This window comes from Elgaria multicarinata, chromosome 11, assembly GCF_023053635.1.
Source record: "Elgaria multicarinata webbii isolate HBS135686 ecotype San Diego chromosome 11, rElgMul1.1.pri, whole genome shotgun sequence".
NCBI lineage: Eukaryota > Metazoa > Chordata > Lepidosauria > Squamata > Anguidae > Elgaria > Elgaria multicarinata.
The window spans coordinates 14872813-14898557 of record NC_086181.1 but is presented as its reverse complement, the minus strand read 5'-3'; the positions used below and the strand labels follow the sequence as shown (position 1 = coordinate 14898557).

At 45.2% G+C, this 25745-nt stretch overlaps 1 protein-coding gene across 1 annotated transcript in view; it reads left to right on the top strand.

The window, feature by feature from the left end:
* PPP1R9B (protein phosphatase 1 regulatory subunit 9B) overlaps window positions 1–24645 on the top strand; it is a 92682-nt gene extending 68037 nt beyond the window's left edge. Inside the window, exons 5-10 of the mRNA XM_063138240.1 lie at window positions 1388–1523; window positions 2809–2961; window positions 9055–9108; window positions 15268–15497; window positions 16521–16617; window positions 20086–24645. Of these exons, the coding sequence (XP_062994310.1) occupies window positions 1388–1523; window positions 2809–2961; window positions 9055–9108; window positions 15268–15497; window positions 16521–16617; window positions 20086–20139 (724 nt within the window). The 3' untranslated portion in view covers window positions 20140–24645. The remainder of the gene's footprint in view (window positions 1–1387; window positions 1524–2808; window positions 2962–9054; window positions 9109–15267; window positions 15498–16520; window positions 16618–20085) is intronic.
* Window positions 24646–25745: the final 1100 nt, after the last annotated feature.

Below are 25745 nucleotides of genomic sequence, written 5' to 3'. Positions count from 1 at the left end.
GAGAATGGGTTGCTAGGCAACCAGTTTCCTCCATGCTCCACAGCAACCACTCTGCCTTCATAGATAGAAGGGCCCCATTAACCAATTAAAGGTTTAGGTAATCAATTTAACTGCTGCTATGACCCATTTTAATCACAACTTCATCTGCTAAATATTGACACTGTGCCATCAGAATTCAGGACACACACATGCAAGAAGTATCCACCTCAAGCCCTTGCCTAGTAGTTAAATTCTGAAAATGCAACTAGTGGGACTCATATATGACTGGCAGTCGCTTCCTCTAATCTGAAAGTCCTATGCCCAATCCCAGATATATGGGCAACTGGGCATTTATTTATTTATTTATTTATTTAAAACATTTGTATCCCGCCCTATATCATTAAGATCTCAGGGCGGCGTACAGATAAAAGCATACAGTATAAAACAATAAATATATACAGCTAAAAACAAATTAAACTGGCATTGTTACCCAGTTGTGAAAGAAGCTCACTCTGAATGTGCTCAGAGGCATTTACCTTTATTATCTCAAAGTTGCTGTGCCTTGCCATTGAAAATTAGTTCCAGGGATATATTAGGGTGGTCAGGCTCAAATTAAAACGGGGTCCCTGCTTTCTGCTTCTCCTTTCCAGGGATACCCCCCAGGACCTCCTTGACTCCAGTTCTTTTATTTTAACAACCCCCTTTTTCAGACTGAAAATGAGCAGCACCTTGTGAAATATTAGGGCCCAATCAGATATGACACAGAAGATCCATCTGCAGGGTGGGACTCCAGTTTTTATCAGAGCAATGGCTCGGCAGGTGGGTGGGGATTTAACCTTCTCCCTCTGCACCATTTTCCAGACCGAAAACACACCCAGCTGCTATTAGTCCCACTGGTGGGAGAAGGCAGGCACAATCTGTATTTCTCCCTAGCAGAGCTAATAGGAGCTAGGGGTGAGGGTGATTTAGTCCAGAAAAACAGTGCAGGTGAAAGAGTTTAAGCCCACTCCTTCAGTATTTTTGCCAAAGTCAAATTAGAGGTCCCTGACAGATAGTTTTAACTTAAAAATAAAACACCAGAAGATCTGATCTCAGATCCCGCTCCCCATCACAATTGTTTTAGCCCTCAGAAAGTGTGGCTGAGAAACAATCCCACTTCGTAGGAGAAAGTGGGGTGAGGGGCCGTTAGTCCTCACTCCTTGCCCCTCTTTGTGGCTAATTAAAGAAGAGCTGATTATGCAAAATAAGCAGGTCAGTGCAAATTTATTCAGGGCTCAGAAGCTGGTTTTACTGGGATCCTTTTGAGCCCATTGCATGTACAACTTGGCTACATAGCTCCTGGTATTTTACTTCAAAATTTTGAGGTTCTTGCTCTTACCTTCATTCTACCCCCTTTCATTTCCCTTAGGTTCCTGATTGGCAGGGAGAAACCAGGAGAACAGAGTGAGGTAGCACAACTCATCCAGCAAACGCTGGAACAGGAGCGATGGCAGCGAGAGATGATGGAACAGAGGTATACCCAGTACACTGAGGAGGATGAAGAAGTAAGTGGATTGAATTTCTCATTGCCTAAGGGAAGAGAGCTTTAGGTCACCACCAGTGTTCCCTCCCCGCCACTTTTTTCAATGCGTGAATAAAAACCAGGGCTAGAGGGAGCCTAGGAATGAAAAGCAAGACTAGGGGGAGCATAGGCACCCCTTTTACATTTTATGATGCTCCCACCCCTTGGCTACAGGACAGAGGCTGTTGTTTAGCTAAAACTGGGCAGATTCAGACTGGTATGCCCACAGATACCCACCTAGGCACCTGCCAGGCTCCCTACCCCTCTTAACATTGCAAATATGCCACTAACCCCAAAAGGATTTCATTTCCCCATGTAATTGGAGTCCTGGGTCTTAATCAAGTCCCTTACTGACAACTACCCTTGGAAGACAGAATGTTTGTGAACTTTATGCAACCTCCCATCAGCCAATAGGTGCTAAAAGCTTTTTCACCACTTCTGTCACCATTGCCAAATTCAGTAACACTTTCTTTAGTATAGATTATTTGTTGTAGAACTGGGGACAACGTGAGACCGACTAGCAGTAGACTCAAGGACAGCCAAACTGAACTACTTTCTCATACAGTGCATATTTCATTTCTACAACTGTAAACATATTAAGAGAACGCAAGTCTATCATTTGCTATTAACCACGAGAGCTAAGAATGGAACCTCCTTATTCAGCAGGAGGATTCCTCTTTAAGACAAACAAATAGGGAATGGCTTTCTCCATCATGGTGTCCTTTTCAGCTTCCTGGGAGCATCTTCCTGGCCACTGTTGGAGGCAACTGAACGATTGTCCTGAACAAACATGGCAACTATTATTTCTTAACAGGATACTGAATGCTAAATACATATTGGTGCAGGAGATCATACTGAAATTATGGTTCCTCATTCTCTGTTTGGCTAAACCCAGAGATTAAACCCAGTAAACAAAATATTTTTTTGTCTGTGGCTTCAGACATGATCTTGACACACAGAGAGAGGAAATACAAGAAAGCTTCACTTCCTGTTTTTGTAGAGTTCAAGTAACCATTAGAAAAGAGATTTGCTTGGCGGAGTTGCACAAGCTCTGGAAGAGGAATTAGCTTTCCCATTTCCCCCACGTATCTCTTTTCAGTATGACCCCAGCCTTGTAAAAACAGGAAGTGTAACATGCTTGTACTACTCTCTCCCTGTGTCTCAAGGTACTAGCCCAACCCACTGTCAGTTCTGTAAAGCATCTAGTATGCTGTTGGCATTAACATCAAAATGCCAAATGATAAAGCCTCCTGTTTTGCAACTTGCAGACAGGTGAATATGCTACCGATGAAGATGAGGAGATGAGTCCCATGTTCCCCAGCAGTGAGATGGCCATTGAGGTCTTTGAGCTGGCTGAAAATGAAGACATGTTGTCTCCAGTGGAGATGGACCCTGAGAAGCTTGTGCATAAATTTAAGGAGGTAAGTATAATCCCCAAACTGGGGTGGGCAACCTGTGGCCTTTGGCCTAATTTCAAAAGCCCTCTGCAAGCAAGCAGACTTCTGTTAAGAGTGATCTGTCTTTCTCCCAGCTGTCTGATGGGCAGAAAAGAAGAGGGACAGAGAGGTAATGGGAGGAGGGAAAGTCAGAAAGAGGGGGAATGGGGTATGAGAGAGAGAGAGAAGGGAGTGTCAGAAAAAGAGAAAGGGAGGCAGAAAGGAAGAGTGAAAAGGGTAGCCCTGTACACTGCCAGACATAAAAATGGTCCCCCCACCCCAGTCCTGAAGGGTAAACTGAGCTTCCTGCCTGATGGAAGCCCCACTGGGATGTCTTCTTGTGTCTAAATTCACAGCAGAAATGGCCGATACAACTTTACTGCTCACAACTGGGGAAGCCAAAATCTTACCCTTTAAATTTTAAAAAACCCAACCAGAGCAGTATGCCATTTGCTGAGTGGCAGAGGTGCTTATAGGAGCACTACGGATTGTGCAAATGTGTGCTCCGCCTTCCAGAAGAAGGGGAGGTGGAGGAGAAGGTAGCTGAATCTTCTAATGTGTGTTAAATGTATGCAAAGTTAGCATTGCCTGTGGCAGCACTGAGACCGGATTTAAAAATAAAACTTGTCAAGAATCAGGGAGATGGGAGAGAAGGGGAGGAGTCAGACCTCATAGAGATGAAACACTGCAACAGTTGGGTAAGAGAGTGGCAGGAAGTAGCAGCCAGCTGACCCTTCTCCCCTTTCTTGTTCAGATTAGAGAACCCAGATGATCCAGCGAGGGCTGAAATCTTTAATTGATTAGCCCGTTTAGGTAATTCAATGCAACATCCTTTTAACTGACTAAAATGCATCTCTGATGAATCAAGCAATTAATTTTTCACAGAAATTTAATTATTTTTAATATAAGTATTTATAAAAACAGTGGATGGCAAGCACTAGCTTAGAAGAAACATTTTCTCTGCACACTCACAAAGGAAGGAGCACCTCTACTAAGACGGCCATTGCTGTGACAAGCACACGCACCATCTAAAAGGAAAGGAAGTTTGCTTCCCACCACCTTCCTGCCACACCCCCAAAAAATGTTTCAGTCATATAAAAATGCATAGAGATTTAACCTACAGATTCATGGATTCATGGACTGAAACCCATATGACTGATTGACTGTGATTTCTTTGATCGGCTGACAGCCCTAACAAGGAGAAGAATCTTGTTGTTAGAGCCTGTGGGTCCCCTGATTCTGTAGATTCTTCTTTCAGTGCCTATCTAGACAAGTTAACCTTTTCAAACTGGGGAGAGGCAACGAGTGGTGTACCGCAGGGCTCAGTCCTGGGCCCAGTGCTCTTCAACATTTTTATTAATGATTTGGACGAGGAGGTGCAGGGAATGCTTATCAAATTTGCAGATGACACCAATTTGGGTGGGATAGCTAATACCCTGGAAGACAGAAACAAACTTCAAAGTGATCTTGATAGGCTGGAGTGCTGGGCTGAAAACAACAGAATGAAATTTAATAGGGATAAATGCCAAGTTCTACATTTAGGAAATAGAAACCAAATGCACAGTTGCAAGATGGGGGATACTTGGCTCAGCAATACTACAAACGAGAAGGATCTTGGAATTGTTGTAGATCGCAAGCTGAATATGAGCCAACAGTGCGATATGGCTGCAAGAAAGGCAAATGCTATTTTGGGCTGCATTAGTAGAAGTATAGCTTCCAAATCATGTGAGGTACTGGTTCCTCTCTATTCGACCCCGGTTGGGCCTCATCTAGAGTATTGCGTCCAGTCCTGGGCTCCACAATTCAAGAAGGACGCAGACAAGCTGGAGCGTGTTCAGAGGAGGGCAACCAGGATGATCAGGGGTCTGGAAACAAAGCCCTATGAAGACAGACGGAATGAACTGGGCATGTTTAGCCTGGAGAAGAGAAGATTGAGGGGAGACATGATAGCACTCTTCAAATACTTAAAAGGTTGTTACACAGAGGAGGGCCAGGATCTCTTCTCGATCCTCCCAGAGTGCAGGACATGGAATAACGGGCTCAAGTTAAAGGAAGCCAGATTCCAGGTGGACATCAGGAAAAACTTCCTGACTGTTAGAGCAGTACGACAATGGAATCAGTTCCCTAGGGAGGTTGTGGGCTCTCCCACACTAGAGGCCTTCAAGAGGCAGCTGGACAAGCATCTGTCAGGGATGCTTTAGGGTGGATTCCTGCATTGAGCAGGGGGTTGGACTCGATGGCCTTGTAGGCCCCTTCCAACTCTGCTGTTCTATGATTCTATAAGATTAGAGTGATTCATAATCAGATCTGCCATCTCTTTACATTGTTAGGTAATAGCAGCCAAAGTGAGGCTGTTTCCAGATTGGGATCACGGCACTGGGGAAGTTGGGGGCAAACCCTTTATCATTTTCCTGATGAAAATGGCCCCCACCCAAATCTCCTATTTGCCATATTAAGGGACACTTAGGCTGCATACATAACTTTCTCCTAATATTTATTATTGATTTATTGATTTAGAGCAACAGTGAAAAGGCTCCCAGTGATCCAGTTCACATGACACGGCAAGTTATGGTGGGTTAATTAACCAATGATTAGACACAGTGCATTTGGGATGTACACAGTTGCCATTTTGTCTATGCAACCTCCAGTCAGGGTGATCAGAGGTTGAGGAGTGACATGTGAATTTGGCCATGGTGGGTTAATTGAGGGTTAAACAACCCACACTTAACCCAACTACTAATTGTCGCTTAAGTGTGGGTTGATTAACCCATGATGGTCAGATTTGTGTGACAGACCGCAACCCTGAATCAGAGGTTGCATATTCAAAATAGTGACTGCACATGGCCCACACGTGCCAGGGCTAATCATGGATTAATTAACCCACAGTAAGCTGCTGTGTCATGCAAACCAGCCTAGAGTGTCTTATGAAGATCATAAAAGGCAGTCCATGCCTTTAGGTTTACAAAGCAAAAGATATAACACAAAAGGAAAAAATAATTTGGAAGGAGGAGGTTAATAGGGCAAATATGTTAACAAAGAAATAATAATAATAAATAAATAAATAAAATAAACAGCTCTGTGGGAAAGGATTTAATAATACCTCCCCCCAGCAATTTTGATCTGGATAACCCACATACCCCTCCTGACTATTATTTTCTGACATTTAAAGAGACAGGAGAACCAATCATGGATCTCTATAGTCTCTTCTGTTTAGGCCCAGTCTCCAATTATCTGCAGTTTCTTCCTTTGAGCACCTGGTAGCTTGAGGGAAAGGAAACTCTTGCCTGCTCCTTTGGATCCAGTATTTGAAACCCACGCGCGCACACACACACACACACACGTGCTCACGCACACCCCAGTAGGAATAAGGGGAGACAAAATAAGTGGCAAAAAGAGAAACAAATGTATGAAAATCAAGAAGAGCCCAGGAGAATCAGTAGACTTTCTGATGATGAGATAGTGGGATGGGAAGGAAACAGACAACGTATATGAGCAAGGGGAAGGTTGTGGAGGGATGTAGTACAGGCCGAGCTGCCACAAAGCACTTTGTGTTTGTATGTGGTTGCAAGAAACCGGTGTGTGTGTGTGTGTGTGTATGTTGACTTCCCCGGCTCAGGCCACATGTCTTTGCTGACCCCTAGTGGCAGACATAGCCCTTCATTTCCAGGTTGCTTGTCTAAGTATAGAAGGTAATGCTTGAGGGAGCTAGTTCGCTCCGCTTTTAGCTCAGCTGCACAGACACTGATGCCTGGGCTATTGCTGTGTGATGCAAGCCTTCTAATTGCAGCCCCTGCATGCCTGCCAGAAGAAAGAACTGCACCCTTTTGGGTGCCTCACTCAGTTTTGCTTCACAGGTAACTATTGAAGCTGAGAAATGTTCAACGCGCACTGAGTGCCTGCTTCTACCCCATCACAGTGTGGTGTAGTGGCTAAGGTGTTGGACTGGGAGTCGGGAGACCTGGGTTCTAGTCCCCACTTGGCCCTGGAAACCCACTGGGTTACTTTGGGCCAGTCACAAACTCTCAGCCCAACCTACCACACAGGGGGGTTGTTGTGAGGATAAAATGGAGAGGAGGAGGAGGAGGAGGAGGAACCTTGGGTTCTTTGGAGGGGAAAAAAGGTGGGATATAAACGCAATAATAAATAAATAAATAACATATGAGGCGGTTACCCATTCTATCCCTTGACAGTGAAAATGTGCTATGAGGCGCTGCAGCTGGTCCTAGCCTCTCCAGCATGAGCTTCTGCAATGCATAAGTGGCAATTAAGAAAAGAGAGAGAGAGAGGAGCACATGACAGGCTAGAAAACACTAAATGTTTAATGTGTCACTGCTTTTGCTGTAATGTGTGAAGCGGCCTCTAGTTGACCCTGGAATGTGTGTCAGCAAGCTTTCATTTAAGTGCCCAGCGCTAAGCTGGTGTAGGAAACTGATATACTATTCTGGTGTACTAAACACGGTATACTAACATTTGAGAGAAGTAAATTTCTGAACATTGCTAAACTGGAGGAAGGCCGTAGCTAGACCTAAGGTTTATCCCAGGATTGTCCTGGGGTCAAACCTGTTCATCTAAGTGCCACACAGGGCATCCAGTGCTCAGGCAGGGACAAACCCGGGATGATCCTGGGATAAACCTTAGGTCTAGCTACGGCCTAAGTCCTTGAGGGAAAAGGTGCAGGACAGGAGACCCTGCTCTGACTTTGCTGTATTTTTTAATTTATTTGTTTGTAATTTTATGTACTGCCTTCTCTGCTAAAATGTCATCAAGGCAGTGTATAACATTTTAGAACAATCGCACCTTCAAAGAATAAAAACAAGAACAGTAAAGAATTAAAACACTGAAGCTACACTTTTTAAAAGGCTAAATGGAAGCAAAGCGTTGTCACGCCCTTTCTAAAGGTCAAGTTGGAGTTCATCTACACCAAGCAGGATATTCCACTATGGAAGCAGTATATAAAAGGCAGGAGCCACACCAAGCACCATATAGCAGTATGAAAGCAGTATGTAGTATGTGTCATTGGGCTGCAACAGTTGTCCGTGCACTTCAGTACCGCTGTAAAGCAGTAGTGTGGCTCCTGCCTTTTATATACCGCTTTCATAGTGGAATATCCTGCTTGGTGTAGACGAGCCCATAGTGAGGGCCAAGTATAATTGTTGAGGGGGCACATTCCATTATTTGGGGGCAACGCAGGAAAAAGCCCTTTCACATGTGCCTGAGAAATGGCCCTTTCCTGCAAATCTTAATGCCTGGGCCGGTTCATACCAAGACTGGTTGTTCCTTAGCATTTACAGCTTTAAGGGTTAAAACCAACTTGTCGAATTGCACCCAGAAAGCAATTGGCGCCTGTACAGATCTTTCAGGACAATTGTAATATGGTCCCAATACTGTGCATCAGTTAGCAGCATAGCTGCATCTTTCACCATTTTGCACTTTAGTGGGTTGTGAGGCAAGAGCAAAACACCACCTACACCTGTCGTGGGGTGCTTCTCCATCTGATCTGTGGAGAGATGGCAGAGCAGCCCAGGCTGAGCTCAGGGCATATATGCTGTTTTAATGCTGCATACCTCCTTTTCTCTCTCTCTCTTTCTCTCTCTCTTTCTCTCTCTCCCTCCCTCCCTCCCTCCCTCCATCCCTCCATGCTTCCCAGCTGCAGGGTGCTGATAATGATGGCTAGGGAGGCAGGGGGTGTGAGTTTTATTTCTTTATGCAAGCCCAGATCAAAACAAAATTGATCTGTGTTGAAGCAGGAGACAGAGCAGGAGGAATAGCAGGGATGGCGGAGATCTAAAGGTGGCAGAGGGTCTATTTTGGGCAGTGAGCCTGAGGTTCTCCACCCAGAACATTACACCCAGTAGTGCTCTCAAACATCACATCTACTCACAACCAGCAACTCAGCTCTGAGTGTGCCCCTTCCACAATTTTACTGTGGTCATCAATGGGTCAAAAAGATATTAAACATCTCCCAAGACAAACGGCACATCCTCTGACTGCAACTCAGTCAGTTTTAAGCCATTTGAGCTCTGGGGTCTCATCTGAATAAGGGGCAGAGATAAAACTCTGTGTTACTCTCTTTGGCAGCTCCAGATCAAGCATGCCGTGACTGAGGCTGAAATCCAGCAGCTGAAAAGAAAGGTAAGAATGAAGGGTGTCTTGGGGATGTGAAGGGACTTCAGCTGATGGCCATGAAATTCCCTTCCTTTCTTTGGCGACTTGCCCAAATCTATGCCGGAGAGCATTTCCCAGAAATACTGTAAGAGCTTCTTCTTTGGGATGGCTTTTAACAGCCAGGGAATTTTTTTAATCCATTCCGGTATGTACTAGATCAGCCTGAGCCAATATGGCCCATGATCAGAGATGATGTGAGTTGTAGTCCAAAACCTCTGGAGGGCACCAGGCTGGAGATGGCTACGTTAGATAGAGGTTTGGTCTGCAGTAACCTGGGTCCTAGTACCTGTTCTGCCATATGCTCAATGGGTGATCTTGGGCTGGTCATTATCCCCAGGTTCTTTTTGTAAAGATAAAGTAGAGTAACCCCATATAAGCCACACTGAGCTCCTTGGCGGAAGTGTGACATGTAAATGTGATAATTATATTTATTTATTAAATTTCTATACCACCCAATAGCTGAAGCTCTCTGGGCAGTTTACAGGAATTAAGACCAGAAAGTGCAGCATAAAACAGCATGAAATATAGAAGCTTAAAACCACAGTATTTAATAATACTCTTTCATGGATATTTTGTCACTTCTTTGTACTGTTATTATTATTATTAGTTCTTATTTCTTCAATTACATAGACGCCTTTCTTAAAAAAAAAAAGATTCAAGGCAACGTACAATAAAATGCAAACGTGCAGAATTTCAAAAGAGCTAAACGCCATGTCCCACTAAAATACTGCACCCTCATAAAAGAACTACTATTTCTTCGATTGTAAGACGCCATCATTTGTAAGTCGCACACTAATTTCAGTACCACCAACGGGGGGGGGGAACCCTAAGACACACCCGCGATTCTAAGACGCACCCCATTTTTAGAGATGTTTATACGGGGGGAAAAGTGCATCTTAGAATCGAAGAAATAGGGTAAATGTCAGTGACAGCCATAAACAATTCCACTGATTCATTCAAGAGCCCGTGCTTCAGAATGTTGCCGTCAATTCTTCTGAGTGTTCTTCCCTGTCCTGAGTTGTAAATGAAGACCCATGCCTGGGGATCACGCACCCCGTGGCTTGCTGGCACATGACTTTCTGAGAGGGGCCACCTGACCCAGCACAACTGCCGGGCCCCATCTCATCTTGCCTGCCTCCTTTGCTTGCCATACGCAGAGCCGCTGCCAGATATGTCTGCTTTCTGCCAAGAAAGGGGGAGTCTATAGATGCACGGACCCGGTGTTGGGTAACAGCCAAGTTGGCTGTCTGGCTGCTTCTGGGCCCTTTGGACTTTAGTATTCTGTACCTGTCCTTTCCTCGGTTGTTGCCTATAGAGCTACACTTATTAAATGGTGTATAAAATATAAGGGGGACCTGCAACAAAATGTCGCAGTATATTCTCAGCCTGTAGCAGAAGTGTTCCTGTCCATGGTTTTGGACTTCTTCTAGAATATTATCAAGCTGTTTGGGCCTAAAGTAGAACATTCTACTGAACTCCCCACCCCACCCCATTTTCTGGTTTTCTTTTCCTACAACTCCATGGCATTTGGAGGCCACTGAAATGCAGATGACACCACTTTGATGGCTGAAAGCGAGGAGGAGCTGGGGAGCCTTATGACAAAGGTGAAAGAAGAAAGTGCAAAAGCCGGGTTGCAGTTAAACCTAAAAAAAAACAAGATTATGGCAACTAGCTTGATTGATAACTGGCAAATAGAGGGAGAAAACATGGAGGCAGTGACAGACTTTGTATTTCTGGGCGCAAAGATTACTGCAGACGCTGACTGCAGCCAGGAAATCAGAAGACGTTTACTTCTTGGGAGGAGAGCAATGACAAATCTTGATAAAATAGTTAAGAGCAGAGACACCACACTGACAACAAAGGTCCGCATAGTTAAAGCAATGGTATTCCCCGTAGTAACCTATGGCTGCGAGAGCTGGACCATAAGGAAAGCTGAGCGAAGGAAGATAGATGCTTTTGAACTGTGGTGTTGGAGGAAAATTCTGAGAGTGCCTTGGACTGCAAGAAGATCCAACCAGTCCATACTCCAGGAAATAAAGCCAGACTGCTCACTTGAGGGAATGGTATTAAAGGCAAAACTGAAGTACTTGGGCCACATAATGAGAAGACAGGACACCCTGGAGAAGAGGCTGATGCTAGGGAAAGTGGAAGGCAAAAGGAAGAGGGGCCGACCAAGGGCAAGATGGATGGATGATATTCTGGAGGTGACAGACTTGACCTTGGGGAAGCTGGGGGTGGCGACAGCCGACAGAAAGCTCTGGCGTGGGCTGGTCCATGAAGTCACGAAGAGTCGGAAACGACTGAACGAATAAACAACAACAAAAATGAACATGTTCAGTGCTCGTTACGAGAAGGGGTTACCCCCTGAGGATTCAGAATGATACAGTATGGTACTTCATAGGAAGCTGTCAAACTATTGGTCCATCTAGCCCAGTATTGTCAACACAGATTGGCAACTACTCTTGAGGGTTCCAAGTAGGATTCTTTTCTCACCATACTTGTACATGCCGGGGATTGAACCTGGGGTCTTGTACATAAAAAGCATGTGTTCTGCCACCGAGCTGCAGTCCCACATCTGTAAACCTCAAGAGTTATAAACTCTGTAGCAGCCTTCCTCAACCTGGGGCGCTCCAGATGTGTTGGACTACAACTCCCAGAATGCCCCAGCCAGCTCTGCAAACTTGCAAACCATGCCTGGACTGCAGAGACCGGGCTCTCTCGTCTCGTCAGCGGCTGGGTCCTTCGCTTGGATTGCTTTCTCTCAGATCTGCTGGCTGGGGCATTCTGGGAGATGCAGTCCAACACATCTGGAGCACCCCAGGTTGAGGAAGGCTGCTCTATAGGAATGTGACCTCTTCAGCAATTTCCCACTTAAATATATATTAAGTCTGCTTGTGTGTTTTCCATGGGCAGCTGGTTGGCCACTGAAAAGAGAATGCTGGACTAGATGGACCTCGGTCTGATCCAGCAGGGCTCTTCTTAAGTCCTTATCTTCACCCAAGCAGGCTGATACCTCCCTCTTGTTTCTCCGTAGTCCTGCTTTGGTTCGAATCCTGTTGGCATGGGGGCATTGAGTTCGCTATCAAGAGGGAGTAGTGAAATTTCCTTTGCCCCCTCCACAACTCGGTCACCTTGAGCTCTAGCTGGTGCACCAAAAGACAGAGAGCTGTACCACTGTTATCCATGCCTTAGTGCAGTGGTCTTCAGTTGGTGGGTCACGACCCAAAGTGGGTCGCGAGATCAATCTAGATTGGTCACGGCATATTGAGCATGGAGAAAATTGAGAAGGTGGGTCCCATCTTGCAGGTTGGAAGTCCGAGATGGTTCCCAGGTCTGGACTAGTTGAAGACCACTGCCTTAGTGTGTGATGAATGGAGAATAAGGCTAACAATGGCTACGAGTCATGATGGCTAAATATTACCTCCAGCCTCAGAGGCGCTATGCCTCTCAATACTAGGTGCTGAGGAATGTGAGTGGGAGGGTGCTGTTGTGCTCATGTCCTGTTTGCAGGCTTCCCAGTTGCAACTGATTGGCCCCATGGGAACAGAATGCTGGACTATGTAGAGCAGCGGTTCTCAACCTGTGGGTCGGGACCCCTTTGGGGGTCGAATGACCCTTTCACAGGGGTCGCCTAAGACCATCGGAAAACACATATTTCCGATGGTCTTAGGAAACTGTATTGACTGAACTATGTCATGTATCATCTTTTGTATTATTAAAGCTATTGTTATGTATTATTTTCATTAGCAAACCATCCCATGACAATGGATCGTGTAGAGAAGAACGAAAATAATTTTATGGTTGGGGGTCACCACAACATGAGGAACTGTATTAAAGGGTCGTGGCATTAGGAAGGTTGAGAACCACTGATGTAGAGCCTTGGTCTGATCTAACCTTGCTCTTAGGTCCTAATCCATTGACCTCTAGGCTAATTATTATAATGTGCACTACGGGGTGCTGCCCATGGAGATAATTTGGAAATTACATTTGCTTCAGAGTGTGTGTGTGTGTGTGTGAGAGAGAGAGAGAGAGAGAGAGAGAGGCGGGGGGGGGGAGTCTGGGATCACATGCCAGAAGTGGGGGCAACCACTTTGGGGTATAGTCCTGCTCACTGCTGGCATGTTGCCCACACATGCTTGCCTGGAACCAATTCTGCCCTCACCTTGTAACCGTCTGGGTTTCTCAGGGTGCCCCCGCCCACTATATAAGAGACCAAGGGTCTCTACTTCCCTTGCTCGGCTTCGTCCATTTTCTTCCTCTGCCCCTCACGCCTGGAACGCTCTTCCAGAACATTTGAGAACTACAAGTTCAATCGCAGCTTTTAAAGCTCAGCTAAAAACTTTTCTTTTTCCTAAAGCTTTTAAAACTTGATGTTGTTCTGACTTTATACTGCTAGTTTTACCCTACCCTGTGCCTGTTTGGTGCATTCTCTTCCCCTCCTTATTGTTTTATTATGATTTTATTAGAATGTAAGCCTATGCGGCAGGGTCTTGCTATTTACTGTTTTACTCTGTACAGCACCATGTACATTGATGGTGCTATATAAATAAATAAATAAATAATAATAATAATAATAATGGAGATAATTTGGAAATTACATTTGCTTCAGAATGTGTGTGTGTGTGTGTGTGTGTGTGTGTGAGTGTGTGTGAGAGAGAGAGAGAGAGGGGGGGGGTGTAGTCTGGGACCACATGCCAGAAGTGGGGGCAACCACTTTGGGGTATAGTCCTGCTCACTGCTGGCATGTTGCCCACACATGCTTGCCTGAAACCAATTCTGCCCTCACCTTGTAACCGTCTGGGTTTCTCAGGGTGCCCCCGCCCACTATTTAAACCTCCCTATAATCTTAAGTTCAGTCAAGGAAGTCCAGTTTCAAGTGCCATCCTATTCAAGGGCAGGGTGGCCTCCACAGGAAGCCAGGCCTCCTCAATTGCCACTCCGGAGCTATGGAACACCCTTCCGTGATTGCTAGTTCTTTTATGTGTGTCTTTTGCTGTGGCTGTTTTTCTGTTGGTTTGGGCTTTCACTAGGATTGTTTAAGTCACTATCCGAGGCTATTATTATTTATTTATTTATTTATTTAGCACCATCAATGTACATGGCGCTGTACAGAGTAAAACAGTAAATAGCAAGACTCTGCCGCATAGGCTTACAATCTAATAAAATCATAGTAAAACAATAAGGAGGGGAAGAGAATGCAAACAGGCACAGGGTAGGGTAAGCAGGCACAGGGTAGGGTAAGCAGGCACAGGGTAGGGTAAAACTAACAGTATAAAGTCTGCGCAACATCAAGTTTTAAAAGCTTTAGGAAAAAGAAAAGTTTTTAGTTGAGCTTTAAAAGCTGCGATTGAACTTGTAGTTCTCAAATGTTCTGGAAGAGCGTTCCAGGCGTAAGGGGCAGCGGAAGAAAATGGACGGAGCCGAGCAAGGGAAGTAGAGGCCCTTGGGCAGGCGAGAAACATGGCATCAGAGGAGCGAAGAGCACGAGCGGGGCAATAGTGTGAGATGAGAGAGGAGAGATAGGAAGGAGCTAGACCGTGAAAAGCTTTGAAGGTCAACAGGAGAAGTTTGTAGTGGATTCTGAAGTGAATTGGAAGCCAATGAAGAGATTTCAGAAGCAGAGTAACATGGTCAGAGCGGCGAGCCAAGAAGATGATCTTTGCGGCAGAGTGGTGAACAGAAACCAACGGGCTGATGTGAGAGGAAGGAAGGCCAGAGAGAAGAAGGTTGCAGTAGTCCAACCGTGAAATAACCAGTGCATGAACAAGCGTCTTGGCGGAAGAGGCTGTAAGCCTATATACACCAGTTGCTGTGGAACATGGGTGGGAGGGTGCTGTTGCAGTGTGTTCTGCTTGTGGGTTCCTGGTCGACAGCTGGTTGGTCACTATGTGAACAGAGTGCTCGACTAGGTGGACCCTTGGACTGATCCAGCAGGGCTCTTCTTATGATCTATGTTCAGTTTCTGTTGTCGATTTTAATTTTATTTTAGTGTAAAGCACTTTGTGATCTTTGGGGGGCGAAAACTCTACAATTATACAAATTTACAAAGTTTAAAAATAGACAGATTTTGTTAACCAGTAAGTAGCTACATAAATAACCCTTCTCCCTTGTGCCCTCTGCCTTCAGCTGCAGTCCATTGAACAAGAGAAATCCCGTTGGCGCCTTGAGAAAGCCCAGCTAGAACAGAGTGTGGAAGAAAACAAGGAGCGGATGGAGAAGCTGGAGGGCTACTGGATGGAGGCCCAGAACTTGTGCCAGGCTGTTGACGAACACTTGAAAGAGACCCAGGCCCAATATCAGACTCTGGAGAGGAAGTACAGCAAAGCAAAGCGACTCATCAAGGAGTATCAGCAGAAGTAGGAACTTACTCTCCAGATACCCTTCATATTCCCGTATCCCTTAAGCTCTCATTCTTCCATGGGCAGGTCTATGTAAAGCCAGTCCTGCATGGCGGGCAGCCGGGTTTAGCCCGCTGGCCTTTCTTTCCAACGGGATCAATGGGCAAATGAAATAGATCATCTGGTTACAAGGAGTAAAGAGAGTACCTGATCCACCTCCCCATCCACCACCATCGTCATTTCACATTTCCTAAAACACCTAGTGTACTAGTTGTACATTAAAACAGGGCCTGTCTGCAAGCCTAAAATCTAATAAAAAGCATGAGATAGAAAGAAAATGAGAGTGGATAATGACTGAACAAAACTGATCTATTACCTATAAGTTACAAGCCATTTTTCTATTTATGTCTTTGTCCTGTTTATTCCATCACATTCTATTCTCTAATCCACACCAGGATGGTGAACTCATGGTGGCAGCAGTATTTAGGCTCCCTTGTTGCAGATGTTTGGAACTGGTGGGGAGAGTTTGTGGAATTCTCGTTCATAACGCTGAAGTCATGACCTGGTCTACACAGGCAGCAGAATGGAATGATAGGGTCCTGAGGTGATACAACGGACTGTTCCATTTCAGGCTGTAGATGGGCATCACATTTTTTTTAATTCTCTTATGAAAAACATTACTTGCAAATAAAGTAGCACAACAGGGAGAAGCTAAGGTTAGATTTTTTCTCCCTGATATGCTACTGGTCGTGGTTATTCTATTTGCAGAGAGGAATTTTTTTTTTTTACAAGGAGAAAGCATCCAAAATGGTATCTCCCAGCTGTAGCCTGAAACTAAACAATTCACTGTACCTCCTCAGGATTCTACCATATTCTACTGGATGTGTAGTAGATCAGGCCCATTAGAGCTTTTCTGATGGCCCTAAAGCTGGACTATTCTTCTAGGAATGCCAACTGTGCCCGCTTTTCCACCCACTGGCTGGTTTCTGTACTTCTGACTCTTCTCCCATCTCCTCCCCAACTCTTCCACCCCTCTTACAGAGAGATCGAGTTCCTCAAGAAGGAGACCGCTCAGCGTCGCGTCCAAGAGGAGTCCGAGCTGGCCCACAAGGAGGAAGTTGACAAGTTGCAAGAGAAGGTGGGCATCAAGGACAGCGCTGGGGGCTTGCCTTGAGCCCCAAGGAAGGAAGGAAGGAAGGGAAGGAAGGAAGGAAGGAAGGAAGGAAGGAAGGAAGGAAGGAAGGAAGGGCTTTGCTGTGACTGGAGAGGCCTTGGTTCAGCTCAGGGACACATGTGAGACATGCTCTTGGAAGGACCTAGTTGTTAACATGAGCACTTGTCGGCGGGTGGGGGGCAGGGTACACTCACCTCTCTGGACTCCTTTAGAGTTGGGCATTAATGCTTGCATCTTGTACGATCTTGTGCCAAGCATTAGATCACTAATTAAGCAGTCGATCCTGCAACTGAAGGGCAAAGGGGGAAAGACTTGGAACCCTCTGAATTCCATATTGAGAACCCTGCCCATATCGCATTGGATCCTGCATTTGGAGGGTAGAGATCCTTTGGTCGAGTCTTATTGAATTCTCATCCAGGGCAAAGTGGATCTTTACATCAAATACTAAGTCCACACTGTACCTTTCCCAGATCCTGTAATGTGAGAAACATACCGGACTGCACATCTGCACATCTCACATTCCATATAGTGATCTCTAACTTCTGTAGTGGCCTCTTAGGTTTATGGACATAGATTGGACTCTGTCTCTCCTATCACATACACAGGCACAGCGACTCATGTGGGCACTGGCTCTCATTTGATCCTGCAACAGACCTCATAGTAACATGTATATATTTCCTTGCTGGGCCACGGTGGATCCCTCTTATATCCTGGATCCTACATCAGGCAGTGGATCATGTTCAATTTGTCAGATTGTTCCCATGCCTCTGTGTGTTAAGTGTGTGCATATGTGTGTGTGCATGCGCATATGTGTGTAAATGCATCTGGATAAATTTTCTGGGGATATCTGATTGAAAGCAGTGTAGAGCAATCAAGGAGACACCTATGTCTGACTTTTCACCAGCTCCCCCAGCAAGGCATCATTAGCAATGAAGCCCATAAGAGCCCTTCCAAGATCCATCATTACAGTGGCACCATTTTGTGGTGGTCCTCCCCTTTGCTCAGCACCTTGACTGCCACCACTCACCTCCATGGGGATTGACCATGCACACTGCCATTGCTACTGCTTTTTAGCATTCGTGAAGTGCCACATGCTAAAGGAAAAGGCGGGGATTACTGGCAGAGAGCACAGCTGCGTTTTTGCAGGGACCACACTGGGCTGCTTCACGCCAGATTTTTACTCTTACTTATGTGCACAGCTGGCCAACAGATAGAGAAATTGTAGAACATGAGCCAGGCTATACATGGATATAGGCAGCAGTGTTGGGAAGGAATTGGCATGATCGTGGTGGCTGGAAACAGTGTGGCTATGATCATGGAGTGGGACAGTTCACGTTGTAGGCAAGTATATCCCCTGGGACAGCTTTTGCTGATGATGTGCAGGAGAGTAAGGTCTGATCTACACATACAGGAGAATGAAGTAGTAAATTGCTGAGATGGTCGAATGGACTGCACCACTACAGACTGCAGCTGGTGGGCTCTGACCATGAACAGTCATCTGGGTTAAACAACAACACCACTCCCTCCAAGTAGAAAGGTTGTATCCCAGCTCTTTGCCTGCTGTGCTGATTTTCTGTTCGTGAGTTTTTAACGTAGGGAGTATTCAAAAACAGCACTTTCCCCCCACCATCTGAAGTTGTACAATCCATTCTACCGCCTCATGTCTCTACTACCTCATTCTGCTATGTGTTTAGACCAGGCCTGAATCCTGGGCGAATCAGCCCCTGTAATCATAGCACCATAGGTGGGAAGGATGACCACAGAAAGGTGCTTATCATAGGCAAATGGCTTGAGGCAACTGACACAAGCAAGCCAAGAGCCACACACGGCAAGGAAAGCTGTCCAGACCCTGAGCCATTATCTTAATCAAGCTGGAGAGATTAGTTGTATCAGACATCTGCTGCTTTTAAAAAAAAAACATGACTGGGGGTGCATTCTCAGGATTGTTTTTGGAGTCAGCACAGGCTAACCCTTAATGAATATAAGCATTACAAACCAATCCTGTGAACAGTTTAAGGGCCTGTCCACATCATGACTCCCTTGCTTTTCTAAAAGTCCTGTACCTGCAATTTGACCTAAGTCACAGACTAACATCTTCAGCCAAGCTTATTTTCTCAGTGGCTTCCCCTGCGACCTGTTCTCATTTTCTAACTGTTGTCTCACCATTATCGCCCCACTGATTTCTCCTTGACCTTCTCCCCATGTAGGCTTCCTGGCCAACTTTTCCTTCTTTCTCATCTACAGCCTTGCCCCAGTTAGGCACAGTAATGGATTGTGTGTGATGTTTCTGGAAAGGTTGTCTTGAAAGGGAACCTATGGTTCTTCAGACAGGAGGAAGGACGGCCAAAATTCACGGCTTCCACAAATGCATCCTACCTTTGCATAATGAAACAAAGTTGTTTCCAAGGGAGCTGCTCTGTGATTATCATTTTCACCGGGCTGGGGAAACTGTGCTCCTCCAGAAGGTGTTGTGTTACAATCCTCATAAGGCCAGTCAGCATGGCTGGTGGTCCTGGATAATGGGAGCTGTAGCCCGACAACAACCGGAGGGCCTCAGCTTCTCCACCCTTGCACCAATTTGATCAGTTGCTTTTTGATGTAGTTAAACGTGTGGCCCAAAATCCTTAGCCAAACAATAACAGAAGCAGATGGGGAAATACCCCACTTCTCTACTGAATTAACCCTAAAAAGCCAGACCAAATGGTTTCTGAGAGCTGCATCCAGAGTTCTTTGAGGAAACAAAGTATCAAGGTGGAGGGAAGCTACCTGGGAATGTCCCTCCACGTACTCTTGATTTGACCCACATGGGTGGTAATTTCAAGAGGGTGTTTTTGGCGGATCTTAGAGATTGTGATGGGATATAGGGAAGGAGAGGAGGCAGTCCTCAGACAGCTTGGAACCAAACCAGTTAGAGCTTCTTAGGTTGAAGAAAATAGCCAGTTGCAGTGACCATGAATAAACTTAGTTGTGAAAATGGGTCTTGTTGGTCCTGGCAGGTATAGAGTGCGAAGTGTGTGCCATCTTTCATTATGGGAGATGGAGGCACCTTGTTCCACGTTGGGTAGGGAATGTCATTTCACTCTTGGATCTGAGGCCTGCATTCTTGTCCAACTCAACTTTTGAACGCTTAGATTTGTGTCTGGGTCGCAAATCTAAACCATTCAGAAGCTGCGTTAACAAGGGCTCCCTGCTCATGTCCATACAGAGATATGTAATGTGACCCCCAATTCCGTTCTTAACCATTTTTTTTCTCTCAACAACCTTTCCTGTTCCAACCATTTCCCATTGCCATTCATGGCACAGAACCAATGTGCTTCTTTTATCACGCAGCTGCATTCTCCTTCCTGAGTCCTCCCATCTCTTGCCACCCCATCCCACTGTTATTCTACCTGGAGATATTCTCTTCACCCCTTTCTGTTGTGTGTTTTTCAGATCTCTGAACTGGAGGCGAAGCTGCAGACTTTGAAAAATTCCAACCCGACTTAAAAAAAGAGAGAGAGAGCAGAAAAACATATAAACCAACCAGAGCAATTAATTCTTCTTGTTATTATTACTACTATTATTATTTGCAAGGGACGTATTTAGAATTTCTCCCACCCATGCCCACTCTTGATACTTCCCTCATCCTCTACCTGATTCCTCTTATTTCCCAGGTGGGAAATAAGATCCAACAGAATCAGAAGAACTGCTTCAGCAAGGATAGCTAATGACTTTGCCTTCCTTTAAGTGTGGGGGAGAGAGAAAAGTCATGAAAGATCAGGTGGGCTGATAAAATTCAAAGCTGTCTGCAGAGGCACAACCCAGTCACCTCCCAAGGGCGGTGGATCATTGTCAGTTTCTGTGTCCAGTGTGCGTCTTGTGTCAACTGGATAGACAGACCATGGAGGGTGGGGAGGTGGAGGTAGTGGTCACATGTCCATGTGTGTCTCCTGTACCATCTGCCTGATGACAGCCTTGCATTAACCATTATGGATTGGGACTGGGACCTCATGCCACCCTACTTCTACACGCCTCCTCAGCCCTTCAGCTGTGCAGGTGACAAACTGGAACATAACAGGACTCTGCTGGCCAGAAGTGAGACCAGCTCTTTTCATTTTGCTTCCCGAATCTTAATCTTTGGGGCAAGGGAATTGGGATGGGTGGGACGGGGCTACTGTCGGGCTTTGAAGTTGGATGATCTTGCCTTTTAATTTTCCATCCTTCGGACGAGATGGAATCCATTATTCTCTATGTTTCGTGCAATGGTGGGAAATATTTCTGTGTTTTTTTAAGGAGGGAGTCAGTAGGAGATGTTACTAGCCACCATCTTTGGGACTGAGAAGAACCACTGGCCTCCAAAACCCCTTTTAGCTACTATGACTAAGTTTTACACCAGGAAAAGAACATCTGCCTTGTTTTTTCCTCGTTGCATTTTTATTCACATCGTCTTGGAAGATTTCTGGGAATTAACGTCCAGGAGGTTTACAAACTGGACCCCTCCAAGGAAGTTGAGTATTCAGATCTAAAAGCTGGGTGAAAACACATTGTGTTAACTATAGCCAGGAACTGAAGCCAGAGACTTTGGAAAAACATGGCACTAAGCAGGGAAGTCGCTCCACTTACTTGAGTGTGCCAGTTTCATGGTTCTATGCCAGCCATTTTGCATTTGACAGAAGGAACCCCTTGAGGGAAGCCACTTCTCCAAAGGCTTTCCTATGGGTCTGACTTGCTGCTATCAGCACCAGGGTGATGGAGCATCTACATCCAGGGGGCAGCAAAAGATAAAAACAGGGTTATTCCTTGGAAGCAAAGTGCATGACGAATCAGTCTCTTGGGTTATCTGATTGTAAGGGATACTGACCAGTGTTCCTTATTTAAGGAGGCCAACCTTCATTCTGGAGCAAAACATTGGACCATAGTGGATGTCCCTTGTTTCACATCACCCTGCAGTTCCAGGGACTAAATTGCACAGGTCCATTTAGATTTGGAATTTTGACTTGGCGTCTCTAGCTGGTATGCAGTTCCTCTCTGAAGCAACACAGTGCCGCTAGAGCTGGCCCTTCAAGTGCCCACTTGGCCAATAGCTGGACTTCTGCATCTTTTTTTTTTTCCTTTCCAGAATAACTGTTGAGAGAGTCAGTAGCAGGCCCAAAGTGCTGTAGCATCTGAGCAGCTACCTGAGGGGTGGGGGGTGCGGTCTTGTGGCATGAATCTTTGTAGCCAGCGGTTTAAACACCATCCAATGTTGGCAGCAGATTACAAAAGCTCGTGGTCTGTAAGGTGCCAGAGGACCTCAAGTCTTCTTTCATTCCAGCCTCCTCCCCCAACTCATTCAAACTAGAGTAGAAGTCCATGATTGCTGCTCAGAGAGAGAGAGAGAGAGATACTGTGCAATAACTTTTATATGGAATGGCACTTCACAAAAGGGTCCTGACGAGTTTCTATGGCAGCACTTGGGTTTTATAGTGCAAATATGGAAATTTTCTGGGTGACGGGCTGATGGCAACATCTCTTATAATGCTAGAACTAGGTTTTAGAGAACAAGTAAAATAAACACCCTATGTTAAATATGGCAAGATGATGCTTTCAACAACAACAAAACAGAGGCACTCTCTCTCCATTTGGGCTCTCTGTCTTTTCTCTATTGCCGTTGCCTTCTTTGACACGTTTTTCCTTTTTGGACACCACAATCCATCCGTGGCCCTGGAGGTTGGTTGAGTTCTCCATCACTTAACCCAACCTTTGGAAATAACATGCACAGCCATAATTAAGTCCCATATAGACTGAGCTGGTGGGAATTGTGACGCATAGACATTCACTGGTCCTCTTTCAGCTGCTGTTCCAGAATTATTATTTTTTAAAACTAGATTCTGTAAAAATGGGTGCAAATCAGGTGAAGCTTTCCCCTCCCACCCAACTGGGGAGCTGTGCATTGCATCATCGACAAGCCCTTTGACAGTATTTTTCAGGCACGGCTGTTAGCTGTGTATTCAGAGCTGTTGTAGCGCATGTTCCATGGGAAGTGGAGTCCAAAGTATTTTGTAAAGTGATTGCTGGAAAAGTCACTTTTTTTTCCTGAAGAGTCAAAATTATGCTGTTTCAGAAGCCTGTAAATTATTATTATTTTTAAAGCAGTATTCTGTCAGGGAACTATATCCCTTTGGGTTTCATATCTAAACTGGAATTTCTGACAAGAGTGAAAAGCCCTTTATGCTTTCTACTTTGAACAAAGACACGGGTGTTTCCCTCACTTTAACTTGAGAGCTATCCACCCCTTTTACTGTTTACTTCTTGTGTAGCAGTCATTATTGGCTGCTCTGAAGAAAAGGCACCCCTTCATAGCCACAGTGTCTGCTGTTGTAATTCCAACAGTAACTGGATGTGAAATGTGAATTTCAGGGCCTGCAAAATAGCAATGGATGGGGTGGGGTGGAGGGGAGTGGGTTATTTCTAAAGGAGGGCCAATCCTTTCCTCCTATCTCAAGAAACATCCCAATCCCATAATGAGGAAACAAAATTTCTTCGGGATAGAAATCTTCCATGTTTCCTCCATAACTGGAAACCCGGTGTTCCTTTTATCAGGTTTGGCTGCTCCTAATGAGATGAAAATACCGACCATTTTTCATTAATGGCAGTGACATACAGGGAGCGTACTTAATGTGAACTAATTTAGTCTTCAGATACCTTTACGATCTGTTTGCAATTCCAGACTAGTCAAACCATGAAAAAATGGTGGATTGCTTTTCAGGGTATGTTTATGAGTGGAGTGGGGATTTTAACCCACTGACCATGATTTTTTTTAGTAGGGAGCCTGAGTGTGGCAAATATTCTGGATTCAATCATCCAAGATTAACGAATGAGAAGTCTGCCAAGATTACTTTTTATACCAGAGATGGGAAATCTGTTTGGGTAGTCTAGGGAAGGAGTGCTTTCCCATCTGCCCTACACTGCAACGGTGAAATTGTGTTTCTGTTGAAGCCTGTGCCAACTTTTGGAATGTGAATTATTGTTGCTCTTTGTCATTGGCAAAAGGCTTCGCTTATGCCTGTGACGTAGGGCTGTCATCCAAAATGGTGTGTGTGTGTGTGTGTGTGAGAGAGAGAGAGAGAGAGAGAGAGAGAGAGAGAGAGAGCGCCTTTGGCTCATTCTGCTCACTTTCTATAATATACTACTATCATATCCACAGAATGTAGAGCTTCCAGGCCATTAGGAGTGGCCACAGAGGCAGGAAAAACTGTGGACCGGTGCTGGTGACATCATGGGAATCCCCTTTCCCTCTATGGCTCCCAGGGAATGGCTCTAAAGGGAACAAGATGTCCCTTCCCCCCCCCACTCCGACCAAGACCTGTCCCATGTTACAGCAGAAGAGAGACACTTGCGCCCAAAAAGCTGGTGTAAAAGATGTACAGTGTACTGTAAACAGTAATTGCGAGCAGATGGAGAGAGAGAAAAAACATGCTGGCAAGTGAGATATAATGTTCTGAGAAATGTTTTTAAAAAGAAATCATCTTACATTTTAATTTAATCTCCTTTACACAGGTATAAATGTGTATGTATATAATATATATATATGTATGTATGTATGTACGTATTGTTCCTGGTTTTGTATTACAATTGTCCTATCATCCGGTCATATCAGATAAACTGCAGGTCTTTGTTTCCACCCTGTTCAATTTTTCGAACGTTGCTGTGTTCTCCCACGGGGAAAGGCGCTTGCATGGACGCCCACAGCTGGCATTGCTAGAGATGTTCTTCAAGGCAACCCTTACAGAAGGGCAAGAAGGGAAAATTGTACTGCTAGATGGATGGGATGTAACCAGTTGATGAAGATTCAGATATAAAGTCCTCTGTTCATGGTGATGTTGGCTTAATTTTTTTTTTAAAGAAAACTATTGAAGACATCACCAAACGTTAGATAAAACAATGGAACAGAAATGTCTAGTGCACTTATTTGGTGTTCTATAATTTATGCATGCAACTTTGTGATTGGTTGTTAGTGTATCACATGCTGCAAGACATTAACTTGATTTGAATGAGCAATGGGACTGCTTTTAAAAGTCTTCTCTCCCCAGGTCAATCTTATATTAAGCTGCTTTTGTGTTGGTTTCACTTTTTGGTGTGGTAAAGGTGTTATGAAGAGGATCAAGGCGGACTAAAGAAGTATACAATGAAAAAGAAGGTGACTCCAACTAATGCAACAAGAGAAGATGGAGTTCTGAGTGTGTGTGTGTGTGTGTGTATTCTCACACACGCACTGATAACTGTTGGGGCACAGGACACATTCCATATACCGGTTTCATAGCGTTATATCCTGCCAGAACATTTTGGCAGAGGCTTTCATATTTCAAGTTTTGGATTTGCCACTGACATGTCTTGTGCACACACATAGGGTCCATCCAATGTCAGTGGAGCAGTGGGAAACGCATGCCTGGTACACAGGACGCACGGCATTAAATGGGTCAGGAGACAACTGGCTTCAGATACCCACCTTGGAAAGAGAGGCATATTTCCTTGTTCCCTACACAAATTATTGTGTGCATATAGGATACAGCCCCGTGCTGTAAACGTCCACTGGACCATGCATATGCCTCTGGGATGTAGCCATCATGAAGTGGCTAAGTTACAGTGAGAATCAAGCATGCGAGGAGGTAGCTGGATGAGCTGCAGCCTCTGCCTAATGGGAAGACGGAAGCTAGTCCACCCACAAAGAAGGCCACCACTTCCTTGAATAGCAAACTCAGATGCTGAGTGCCAAAACGGGGCCACTGAGAAATAAAAGAGAGGTATCGTCATGGTCAGGGAACTCCAAGGTTTGCAGAAGTACAACAAAGCTTTGGAAAGGGTGGGGAGAATCTAAACCCAATGGGGGCTGGGTTTGCTCAGGCCATGGAATACTGGGGGTTAGATCTAGATTTAAGCTGGATCAACTGCACTGATGAAGGTGGACTACCCGCCCTCTTCTTCCCATGGCAACCCCTCCAGCCTCCTGAAAATGCTACACAGAGTCAGGGTGAGCTGTGGGGTGGGTGACTCCCCAAAATCGATTGAAGGGACCATCCATGAATGGACTCCTTCGTCTCACAGAAGGCAGATCCTGGATCCAACCCAATGTA